This window comes from Triticum urartu, chromosome 2A (assembly GCF_056163025.1).
Source record: "Triticum urartu cultivar PI428250 chromosome 2A, HENAU_Tu73, whole genome shotgun sequence".
Taxonomy (NCBI): domain Eukaryota; kingdom Viridiplantae; phylum Streptophyta; class Magnoliopsida; order Poales; family Poaceae; genus Triticum; species Triticum urartu.
The window spans coordinates 131,376,020-131,388,237 of NC_141874.1; the positions used below are offsets into that span (position 1 = coordinate 131,376,020).

At 47.2% G+C, this 12,218-nt stretch overlaps 1 protein-coding gene across 1 annotated transcript; it reads right to left on the reverse strand.

The window, feature by feature from the left end:
* Positions 1-2,303: 2,303 nt before the first annotated feature.
* On the reverse strand, positions 2,304-4,605 carry LOC125536309 (protein TIFY 10b-like). Its single transcript, XM_048699501.2, has 5 exons — positions 4,236-4,605; positions 3,827-3,971; positions 3,084-3,331; positions 2,922-2,979; positions 2,304-2,824 (listed from the first exon to the last, which is right to left on the reverse strand). Exons 1-5 carry the CDS (start codon positions 4,357-4,359, stop codon positions 2,704-2,706), a joined length of 696 nt encoding a protein of 231 aa, XP_048555458.1. The 5' UTR covers positions 4,360-4,605; the 3' UTR covers positions 2,304-2,703.
* Between the last annotated feature and the right edge of the window lie 7,613 nt (positions 4,606-12,218).

A 12,218-nucleotide genomic window follows, 5' to 3' on the forward strand; every position in this document is an offset into this window, starting at 1 on the left:
CCAGCCATAAATATTATTATTTTTTGCATCATGAAGAGTCGTATATGAAGTACCTTTGGAATTCTGCATAGAGAAACAACATGTACTGTACAATCAAACTTGATTCTTCTTGGGATAAGCCAATGTTCAAGCTCCAAGGCTTACATATATGTTTTAGTTAAAGCCGCAACATCTTTTAAATGGCACACATAAAAATCGATAATTCCATTATGCAGTCATCAAGTCTAGTAAGTTCTCTTTTTTGCCATTAACTTCGTGAACTTGAGGCGTCCGATTTCTGCTTGTCGATGTTAGCTTGCCTCAATGTGTATGCTACAACAAAACATTAGGTGAAAATCTATCCATCTACAAATGCTCAGCATTTCCATTGGAAGAATTGTACAAAGCAAAACAAAATGAAACCCAATAAGCCAAACTCGTGCACAAGATTCAACCTCTATTTCAGGTAGCTAGTAGCTACCAATTGAATATTTGTACGCATCAGTGAGAGTTCCTTAAATACCAGATCGAGCAATATCAATTTCTATGTGCAGTTGCAAGACATTAATCCTGTAGTATTAAATACCTGGTCCAGAGGCATGTGGCGACCTGGATTGGGAGCGGCAAGATGTAGCAAAGAGCGAGCTGGATGGGGAGTCCCAGACTCCTAGTGGTGCTTGCTGTAAGGTGAGACGGGCGGCGAGCCAAGTGGCCGGCCACAAGCTTGGCAGCAGACCCGGACGGAGACCTCGTCCGGCTCAGCGGCGGCCCAAGCGTCGCCCTCCTCGTGCGGTGTAGCGGCGAACTGCTGCCCAATACGGCAATACGGCGACCCAGCGTCCTGTGCCGAGGAAGAGGAAGAAAGGGTCAGGGAGGAGACGTGAGAGTGCAGCGTCGACCAGACTAAGGGAGCACCCTCGCTGGAATCAACCGCACGGGGCGGCGGCTGGGCACGGCACGTATTCCTCTTCGCCGGTGAGACGCGGGGAGGGGGAGGCATGCGAGAGCCGCCTGCCGCGTGAGTTTCGTTCGAGGAAGGGGCGGCGGCGGCGGGCGCGTGGGGGTTGTGCGAGAGAGGAGGCATGAGCGGTTTGTTTTTCTTTTTTTTAAGGACGAGTGGAGGTGGGCAGCGGGGAGACTGGCGTTTGTTTAGCGTTAAACACGGGATGATTTTAAGCCCTATGATCTGCTGCATTAATGGATAGGATGAATTGGTTCTCCGCCCTCTTATAGTGGTAGTAGATAGTAGACTAGTTGATCAACTTGCGTCGGGACATGATCAGGTAGCACATGGCTCCACCTTTTGGTTGCCTTTCCCTTGGTCTGCCCTCAAAGCCATTCCACGCACGCATTTAGCGGCCAAAACGAGTAGTCCACAAGCTAAGTGCATGGACCTTACGGTTCACTCTTCTGTTTATAGTTTATTATATGCAACAGGTAGAATGCTCTCTTGCTGTTTCCGGTCAAGAAAATATTGTTGTTTTTTCACCAAAAAATGCTTCCTGAGCTTTCTTCTCTCATTTTTCCATGCCGACTGAGCTTTCCTCTGACCAGCTCAACATTCTTCCAAACAGTGCTATCAGGAGACATGCCACAAGACTAACCAGCACAAGGTTTTGACAAAGCCAAGGCATAATATTCCCACATAGTAATAACATAACAAAAGCAAATTCAAAAGGTTGAAGAAGGGGAGGCAGGAAGCTGCGAGGATGTGCACCGCATCATCGTCATCACCAGCATCCCTCTGCGCCGCGGTCTTATATTAGCAAGCACACAAACATAAAATACAGACAAGTTAAAGGAGAAAGGCAAGCAAGTTGCGCCGACGTGGGCCCCACCCCTTGCAACTTCCAAACAACTTCCTGTGGTTTTGTCACGCATCTTTCCTTGCTTTGCTTTAGCTGTCAACCAGGACCCTATCACCTCCCCAATTCTCACATGTGCTCCTGCCTTTTGGTTAAAGAATTAGGCAGGAGGGGGGTGACAAGTCTTGCCTTGTGCATCCGTCTTCCTCTCACACCCTATCCTCAGCTGGACAACGCCATCCAACCTACCCGGGATCTGCCTGACCCTCCCGTGCTGCTCTGTATTTGCATGATTGGTTACACAACTATAGATGAAAGCAACTTTACAATAGACCAAAATAGATCATTGCTTGTGTTTGTAGAGAATTAGATGCCATATCACTTGTTGACTACAGGCGGAATTTGTTTCCTTAGTTATATTAGCCTGTCCATGGAAAATCATTATCCATCGCCTCGACAAAACTCCCTCCCATGAACAAACAGAATAAGAACTCATACAGATCTGAGAACCGAATCATGTAAACATACAGCCACGGGAATACAAACATAATATGAATCCATTACAATCACTTGCTTTTACAAATCAAGGATAGAACTCAATGACAATACGGAATGATCAGAGTTCACATATAGGATACAGCTATGTTTCTTTGCACTAACTTTTTTTCCTTAGCATGGCCAACTCAATATCACCATGTGTTAACATGCCAAAACTTCTCTCGGGCTTCGGGCACCGGTCATCATCATTTGCTACTTCTCTTTACATCGGAACTATGGAGGCGAATAACATAGAACCATAACCTAAAACAAAACGCTAGAACATGATATGGGATAAAATATTCATGACTTGTTGATACTCTAAGGACAAAGCACATTTCACATATTTCTGGTAAGGGCATAAGGCTTCTGTCATGCCGCCTTATTGGTTTGGCTTCAGGGCGGCATTCGGCCCCAGTCCAAGCCATGGCTGGTTCTCAAACTCCTTCTTGACTGGTGTTGCATCAGAAGGAGAAGCTTGATATGGTGCCTTTGCATGCAGACTATACGAAAACAAAAGCACAAGTTAGATCCATAAACTGTGGTGGTGAGAAAAGATGATCATGAGATCATGAGTTCATGACAGCAAAAGCAACTTACCGATCCTTTCTCTTCTCAAGGAATCGGTGAAGTGACGCCTTTCTAGCAATTGGCAGATCTACAAGACAGAAAAGATTTTGTCAATAATCAACACAATAAGAACAAGCAACGTACATGTCAAACAAGGCAATGGATATGTACAACAAATCACTGGGTAATTACCAGAAGCATTCGGACGAGCAGACTTGTGAGCATTAACCGGATCACTAGGCAAACTACTTGCCGGGGCCAGCACGGCCGTCTGGACCTTGGCGGTGTCTGCAGCAGTTGTGGTCGCAGAGACGTTCTGAACAACAGGGCTGCCCTTGCCAGCCAACTGCATCAGGCCCTTTGCCTTGTCGGCTGGGAAATCGTTGAACACGAGCACCTTCCCACCATAGAAGATGGTCAGCTGGCTCTTGTCTTCCTCCCTGAAATTTATGTGCACACAGCAATTAAGTACACTTGCAGACTACTCTTCAGTTTTGCACTAGCTGCCTAACCAATTTTCACCAGCAAGGGGAAATGTTCTCTGGGAAACCGTATTTTTTATTCATGTACAAACAAACTCAGCTCGATCAGTCGCTTTGTATCAATAAGGATACGGTTTAAGGTCGAATAGCTACGCTTTGGAGCATGAGCAAACCTAGTACTATTATAACTCGGAGCATGGATGGTTGATTGCTCCATCCCAAGAAGAAATCATCTCAACCCAGGGAGCAGTTGGTTGCAAATATTAAAATCGGTTAATTACAATCACTCTCAGCTAGATTTCAGGCCTTGCATAATCCAGTACGGTTCAGATAAACCGAACAGATAGAAAGGTTTCTCCACTCGCCATCTGACTTTTATCTGTATGTATGGATTCTGACTTGCACTAGCGTAAGGCTAAAAATGGAGCAGAGAAAAGTGGCACGGTCAAATACCTGGTAGCATCAGGGGCGGCGGCGTCCTGCAGGCCGGCGCTCTGCGGGAAGAGCTCCATGGTCTCCTTCTTCCTGCCGGCCTCCTCGCCCTCCGCCCCGGGCAAAGTGCTCTTCGTGTCCGCCGCCCTGTGAGCCTCGGCCTCACCTGAAACCCAATCAAAGCCTCAGATCAGAGAGCTGGATTTCTCAATTCACTCCACCAGCCACCAAATTCCAGACCAGATCGACGCGACGAGGACCTTCGTCCCCAAAATCGGGAAAACAGACTCAGATCTCGCGCGGAATCCCCCCAGAGGACAGAAACTTTTTCCCACGAATCGGAACGCAACCTCCCCCAACCAAATAAATAAATAAACAAACAGCGAACAGCTCTGGTGAAGCGCCCAAATCCCGAAACACGGCCGCTCACCCTTGTTGATTCCGAGGCCGAGCTCGGCGGCGGCGGCGCCGTTCTGGCGGACGTAGCGGCTGAGCAGGCTGCAGGCCATGGCGAAGCTGGTCGCCCTCTCCCCCTGCCTCGCGGAAGCCGCCATCTCCGGTCTCTCTCTCCCTAAGCTCCACCTCCGAACCTCCTCCCCTTCCCCCAAACAAACCTCAATAGCGCAGACGGAATCGCAAACGGAATCGGCCGAGCTCGCCCGTGGTGCTAGCCTCGCGGCGGTGGTGGGTGGTTGGCTCGCCTTCCTCGTGCTGTCTGTCTGTCGTGCGGTGCGGGATGGAATGGTGGTGTGCCGTGTGCGTACGCGCTTATAAGGGAAGGACGCGGTTTCTGGCTAAGCAAAATTGAAATCCAGCCCCCGCGGTGGAAAACGGATTAATCTAGTGCGAGCGTGGGTGCCATCTCGATGGTTGGATTAGTTTAGCGCATTTATTAAGCGGGGCGGAGGGACCGCGATGATTGCGGGAAATTTCGCACGTGGTTCGTGTGGAGGAGGGGGAGGTGGGGCTTTCACGGCCGGCACCTTTCGAAATTCTCTTTCCTTCTTTCTCTCTCTCTCTCTTGCTTGGTTGGGTTGATTTTTTCACCCGCGGGTGGGGGCCCCGCCGTCCCCATGTGCGCGTGCTTAACCACCGTGCGGAATGCGATCGTGGCTGTACTGTGGCGCGGCACGAGCGCCTGGCGCTTGCCTGTTTGGTCAGATCCGGGTTTTGACCTCACACTGCCCCATCACTGTTCCCTCGTGACTCCTACGAGTAGCATTTCTCTCAATCTTGCTCTCCCTCAAATATCTCTTAGCGCTGTGAAAGTAAGTTATAAGATTAGTACTGTACCATGCATAACTTCGTAAATCTTCATAGCATATCTGTCTGTGGTATCATGCAAGTCTTAGTTCATGTACATGTAGGCTCATTTTGATTCGAGGTGCGTTATGTTATGATAACGTATTATATTACCTCTTATCATTAACTACTTGTCGTATAAACAAACCTATGCTGGGTGTGTTACGTTACTAGCTAAGTTATTTCTACTATAACGAGCAGTAGAAATTTGCTCTTCCAATTTCCTTTAATAAAAATACCAACTTTATTCATTTGAAACAATAAGCACATCGCTTGTGAGAAAAGCTACAATTTCATTTACGGCCTCCTCAACCATTTAATAGGAGGGCGGAGTTAAGCCAACCTAGCAAGCCCATGGGCGACATTGTTTGCTACTCTATTAGAATGCTCGAACAATATTTTACAATAGACATAAGTGTTGGAAATATGCCCTAGAGGCAATAATAAATTGGTTATTATTATATTTCCTTGTTCATGATAATCGTTTATTATCCATGCTAGAATTGTATTGATAGGAAACTCATATACATGTGTGGATACATAGACAACATCATGTTCCTAGTAAGCCTCTAGTTGACTAGCTCGTTGATCAATAGATGGTTATGGTTTCCTGACCATGGACATTGGATGTCGTTGATAACGGGATCACATCATTAGGAGAATGATGTGATAGACAAGACGCAATCCTAAGCCTAGCACAAAGATCGTGTAGTTCGTATGCTAAAGCTTTTCTAATGTTAAATATCATTTCCTTAGACCATGAGATTGTGCAACTCCCGGATACCGTCGGAGTGCTTTGGGTGTGCCAAACGTCACAACGTAACTGGGTGGCTATAAAGGTATACTACAGGTATCTCCGAAAGTGTCTGTTGGGTTGGCACGAATCGAGACTGGAATTTGTCACTCCGTGTAAACGGAGAGGTATCTCTGGGCCCACTCGGTAGGACATCATCATAATGTGCACAATGTGATCAAGGAGTTGATCACGGGATGATGTGTTACGGAACGAGTAAAGAGACTTGCCGGTAACAAGATTGAACAAGGTATCGGGATACCGACGATCGAATCTCGGGCAAGTATCATACTGATGGACAAAGGGAATTATATACGGGATTGATTGAATCCTTGACATCATGGTTCATCCGATGAGATCATCGTGGAACATGTGGGAGCCAACATGGGTATCCAGATCCCGCTGTTGGTTATTGGCCGGAGAGGTGTCTCGGTCATGTCTGCATGGTTCCCGAACCCGTAGGGTCTACACACTTAAGGTTCGATGACGCTAGGGTTATAGGGAAAGTATGCACGCGGTTACCGAATGTTGTTCGGAGTCCCGGATGAGATCCCAGACGTCACGAGGAGTTCCGGAATGGTCCGAAGGTAAAGATTGATATATAGGAAGTATGGTTTTGGCCATCGGAAGTGTTCCGGGCATCACCGGTAGTGTACCGGGACCACCGAAGGGGTCCGGGGGTCCACCAGGTGGGGCCACCAGCCCCGGAGGCCTATATGGGCCAATAGTGGGAAGGGACCAGCCCCTAGGTGGGCTGGGGCGCCTCCCACCAAGGCCCAAGGCGCCTCCAAGAGGGGAAGGGGGCAAACCCTAGGGCAGATGGGCCCTAAGGCCCACCCCAGGTGCGCCTCCCTCTCTCCCCCTTGTGGCCGCCACCCAGATGGGATCTGGGGGCTACCGCCACCCCTAGGGAGGGAACCCTAGGTGGGGGCGCAGCCCCTCCCCTCCCCCTATATATACTTGAGGTTTGGGGGTGCCCAAGACACGCGATTCGATCTCCCTATTGGCGCAGCCCTACCCCTCTCCCTCCTTGTCTCTCGTAGTGCTTGGCGAAGCCCTGCTGGAGTCCCGCGCTCCTCCACCACCACCACGCCGTCGTGCTGCTGCTGGATGGAGTCTTCCCCAACCTCTCCTTCTCCCCTTGCTGGATCAAGGCGTAGGAGACGTCACCGGGCTATACGTGTGTTGAACGCGGAGGTGCCGTCCGTTCGGCACTAGGATCATCGATGATTTGGATCACGACGAGTATGACTCCATCAACCCCTTTCACTAACGCTTTCGCTTAGCGATCTACAAGGGTATGTAGATGCACTCTCCTTCCCTCGTTGCTAGATTACTCCATAGATTGATCTTGGTGATGCGTAGAAAATTTTGAATTTCTACTACGTTCCCCAATAATAAGTTTGATATATTTTACACAAACCAAAGTATGTTTTATTTGTTCAAATAAGAAAACATAAAAAAACTAAACTAGTTTGTAGAGGATGGTGACCTTGTACGCGCGACCAGGCTGGCCCGCGACACCTCCATCGTTGTTCATGTTGTCGTCGCCGTCAAAGTGGTCCTTCCAACGACGGAAGAGCGATGGGGCGAGGCAGCCTAGCCCGACAGTCGCCTCACGCTCACGGAGGACTCACTGTGCTTCCTTCTACGTCGTGCGGAGGGCCGCCTCGGCTAACGTTGATCCTCGCCAAGGGAGCATTTCCCTTTCCTTTGTCAGCGGCAGCGTCGGTCTCGCTGAGCAACCACTCTGTACCGATCTTGGCGGAGGTCCCCATCGAGGCGGCGTTGTCCCCACGTGGACATCTCATGCTGGTCAACAACCAACCACGGGCCCAGGCCTCAACGAGGTAGGGGTCTACACGGACCCAGGTAACCGCCTCTCGGACTTCGTGAACATTGAGCGATGCACTGTGCCGCCTTCCTGGACGTCCTCTCCTCGATCGCCATGATGCCCCGCGACGAGGAGAATCCGCGGCTGCCAAGGCAGTGGAGGAGGCGTCTGCGCGCCTTCATGATTACTGACAACCCCTCCTCCTTCACCACCTTGCCACGCCAAAAATGCCCCGGTGGCGGCCAGCTAGTCAATGCGGGCGTACTGATGTGTGGCAATGACGTCGACTCCTCCACGGGACACCGATTTGGACGCTGCAATTGCAAGGGGGAGGGGGAAATCCTTGGAGATCCGGGAATACCAACTATAACTTGCTCAATCAAAAAGAACTATGTGAAAACTGCTTTATGTGATTTAGGAGCTGGTGTTAGTGTTATGTCTTTCTCTTTATATAAAAGACTTGACTTGAATAAGCTCACACCTGCTGAAATATCTTTGCAAATGGCTGACAAATCAGCTGCCATACCTATCGATATCTGTGAGGATGTGCTCGTTGTTATTGTTAATGTTACTATTTTGACTGACTTTGTTATACTTGAGATGCCCGAGGACGACAACATGTCGATTATCCTTGGTAGACCCTTCTTGAATATTGCAGGGTCTGTTATTGATTGTAATAAAAGTAAGGTCACTTTTCATATCGATGGTAATGAGCATACGCTGCACTTTCTGAAGAAACAATTCCAAGTGAATGGTATTATTGTTATTAAAAAAATCTCTGACAATCACTATTGGAAGTTTTCAAATACGAGAGGGAGGTGCACTAGGTGGGCACAACCCACCTGGGCGCGCCAGGACCCCCAGGCGCGCCCTGGTGGGTTGTGGTCTCCATGTGGGCCCCCTCACTTATCCCTTCACACCACATCGTCACTTACCTCCAGAAAAAATTCTCCATTGCTCTCTCTCGTCTTCTTGCTCTCAAACCTGCGGATTTGCTCGAATCTCCGTTTCCAAAACTGTTTCGGAGGATTGTTGCTTGGTATGTGACTCCACCGTTTGTCCAATTAGTTTTTGTTTTAGTGATTTATATTTTGAATAATTAGCTACTCTTGGTGCTTCTGTAGATGAGCTTGCATGTTGAATTTTTAGAGTTCTAAGTAGTTTGAATGCTTGCTATGGCCTCTATGTATCCCTATGAGTATTTGCTATCAATTGTATGAAGTTTTGTTGATAAATTTTTGTCACCTAAACATTTCCAGAAAATTGTATGCGAACATGATGAACCTATTTGGAAGGAGTTCTTCGAGGAGGAGATCCTCGGGGGCATCTTCTAGTGACAACTCCGCTCGCAAGTCTTATGTTGAACCGAGTGAAAGTTCCATTCGAGATGCAGCCACCAAAACATGCTTATGGCCTCGCGATGACTATATGATGCGTGTGAGCATTAAGGAAGAATTTGAGCAATATGTTCACAATGCAGGACTCGGTCCCTACATTGCAGATAAGTGCGAACAACACCACACTCTCACTGAATCATTTGTCAAGGGATTTAAATTCCATCCCCGTGAGTCTAGGGTGTCATTTAAAATTTATGAAAATCAATTTACCATTTCATTGGAGAATTTTGCTCACTGCTGCAAACTCCCATTCTGGGGTTCGATTGACGAACCGCCAAGAGTTGAGTACCAATCATTCTTAACCAGTCTTTCTACGATGAGACGAGGGGAGTGACACAAAGTAGAATAAAGAGCATTCATTTTCCCGCAATTAAGTACTTTGCATTATTTAACGGGAAATGTATAGTAGGCATGCAAGACTGTAGTACACTTTGTGCTCCATACTTGAACCTCATACGCACCGCTCTCACCGGTGTAAGGAGTTATAACCTTGGGGCGATTGTTGCACGCAGACTGCAGCATAACGCTAATAGTGGCTATTTCTATGGTGGAATATATGCCACACGTTTAGCACGAGGGTCGGGTGTTTCACCTTTGCCCTTTGGCCCTATCCTACCTACACAGTATTTAGACTTTGATGCTTTGAAAAGGCATAAGATCCTCAAAGGAAAAATTCATAATTTCACTTACAATCTGTTGTTTAACGAAACATCTTTTGTGCACACATATTTGCCCGCGCCTGCTCTTTTTGACTATCACAACAAGGGGAGATATTTTGTTCTTGAGAGCAAGGCCCGAGCTCACAATGCGGCGGTGGAGGCAGCACGGCAAGCCGAGGCATCCGCACCGAGAGCCTCCGTGAGCTACCACGCTGACTACTATCCAGGCTACTGATCGATTACCAAGTTAGGCCAAAATCCTAAGATTGAGGGAGTACGTGTTTCTCACTCACATTACATTCATGTTCACACATTTCATTCCAGTTGTCGGTGTCCACACTTTTTCGTTGTATCATCCATGTTAAATTTATTTTCTTGCTTTATTCTTGTGTGTTTGAAAAACCTTAGAAAAACCAAAAAAAGTTTTAGTTAATTTACTTTCTATGGATGCTTAGTTGTAGCACTAAAAATAAAACCCAAAAAGATTTCCTTGTTCTTCTTTTGTTTGTTGGGAGCTTTCCCGTGTAAATAGTTTTTCTCGTTTCTGTTTTTCCCTTTTATTTGCCTGTTCTAGAAAAATAAAAACTCCAAAAATATTTTAGTGTGTTTCTCTGAATTTCTTTTCCTTTTCTTTGAGTCGTACCGAGGAGAAGACCATGATGAAAATGTTGAGTGGCTCTCATATGAATAATTGTTGATCTAACAAAGAGCCCATTTTACCTTGTCTTCTCCTGTCGAAGGCACAACCAACCAGGGCGCGCCTGCCCTCCCAGGCGCGCCCAGGTGGGTTGCCCCACCTGGTGGGCCGTAGACGCTGAAACCGATGCTATAAAATCCTATTTTTCCAAAAAAATAGGAAGAAAGAATTATCGTGATCCACGAGACGGAGCCGCCGTCACCTCCTGTTCTTCATCGGGAGGCCAAATCTGGAGTCTGTTTGGGGCTCCAGAGAGGGAGAACTTCGTTCTTCGTCATCACCAACCCTTCTCCATCGCCAATTCCATGATTCTCCCCACTGGGAGTGAGTAATTCCTTCGTAGGCTCACTGGTCGGTGAGGAGTTGGATGAGATTCATCATGTAATCTAGTTAGTTTTGTTAGGGCTTGATCTCTAGTATCCACTATGTTCTGAGATTGATGTTGCTATGACTTTGCCATGCTTAATACTTGTCACTTTGGTCCCGGGTGCCATGATTTCAGATCTGAACTGTTTATGTTATCACCATTGTATCCATGTTCTAGATCTGATCTTTCAAGTTATAGTCACCTACTACGTGTTATGATCCGGCAACCCCGAAGTGACAATAGTCGAGACCACTCCCGGTGATGATCGTAGTTTGAGGAGTTCATGTATTCACCGTGTGTTAATGCTTTGTTCCGGTTCTCTATTAAAAGGAGGCCTTAATATCCCTTAGTTTCCAATATGGACCCTGCTGCCACGGGAGGGTAGGAAAAAAGATGTCATGCAAGTTCTTTCCATAAGCATGTATGACTATTTACGGAATACATGCCTACATTATATTTATGAACTGGAGCTAGTGCCATATTGCCCTAGGTTATGACTATCACATGATGAATATCATCCAACAAATTACCGATCCAATGCCTACGAATTTATCCTATATTGTTTCTGCTAAGTTACTACTGCTATCATCACTGTTACTGTTACCATTGCTGTTGTCAATATTATCAAAACTATCATATTACTTTGCTACTGATCACGTTGCTGCATATAATATATCTCCAGGTGTGGTTGAATTGACAACTCAGCTACTAATACTTGCAAATATTCTTTGGCTCCCCTTGTGTCGAATCTATAAATTTGGGTTGAATACTCTACCCTCGAAAACTGTTGTGATCCCCTATACTTGTGGGTTATCAACGATGGCTTCGATTTCGCCCTCCCGGAGGGATGTTTCCCCGGTAGAACAGCTCCGCCGAAGCCCTAGATTGGTTCTGCCCAGGTTCCGCCTCGAGAAGGCGGCGCTTCGTCCCGAAAGCGTCCTTCTCATTTTTTCCAGTTCAAAACACACCATATAGCAGAAGATGGGCGTCGGAGGCCTGCTAGGGGGCCCACAAGGACGGGGGGTGCGCCTAGGGGGTAGGGCGCGCCCTCCACCCTTGTGGCTTGCTGGTGGCCCCCTCTGGTATTTTCTTCACCCAATATTTTCTATATATTCCAAAAACATGCTCCTTGAAATTTCAAGACTTTTGGAGTTGTGCAGAATAGGTCTCTAATATTTGCTCCTTTTCCAGTCCAGAATTCCAGCTGCTGGCATTCTCCCTCTTCATGTAAACCTTATAAAATAAGAGAGTAAAGGAATAAGTATTGTGATATAATGTGTAATAACAGCCCATAATGCAATAAATATCAATATAAAAGCATGATGCAAAATGGACATATCAACTCCCCCAAGCTCAGACCTCGC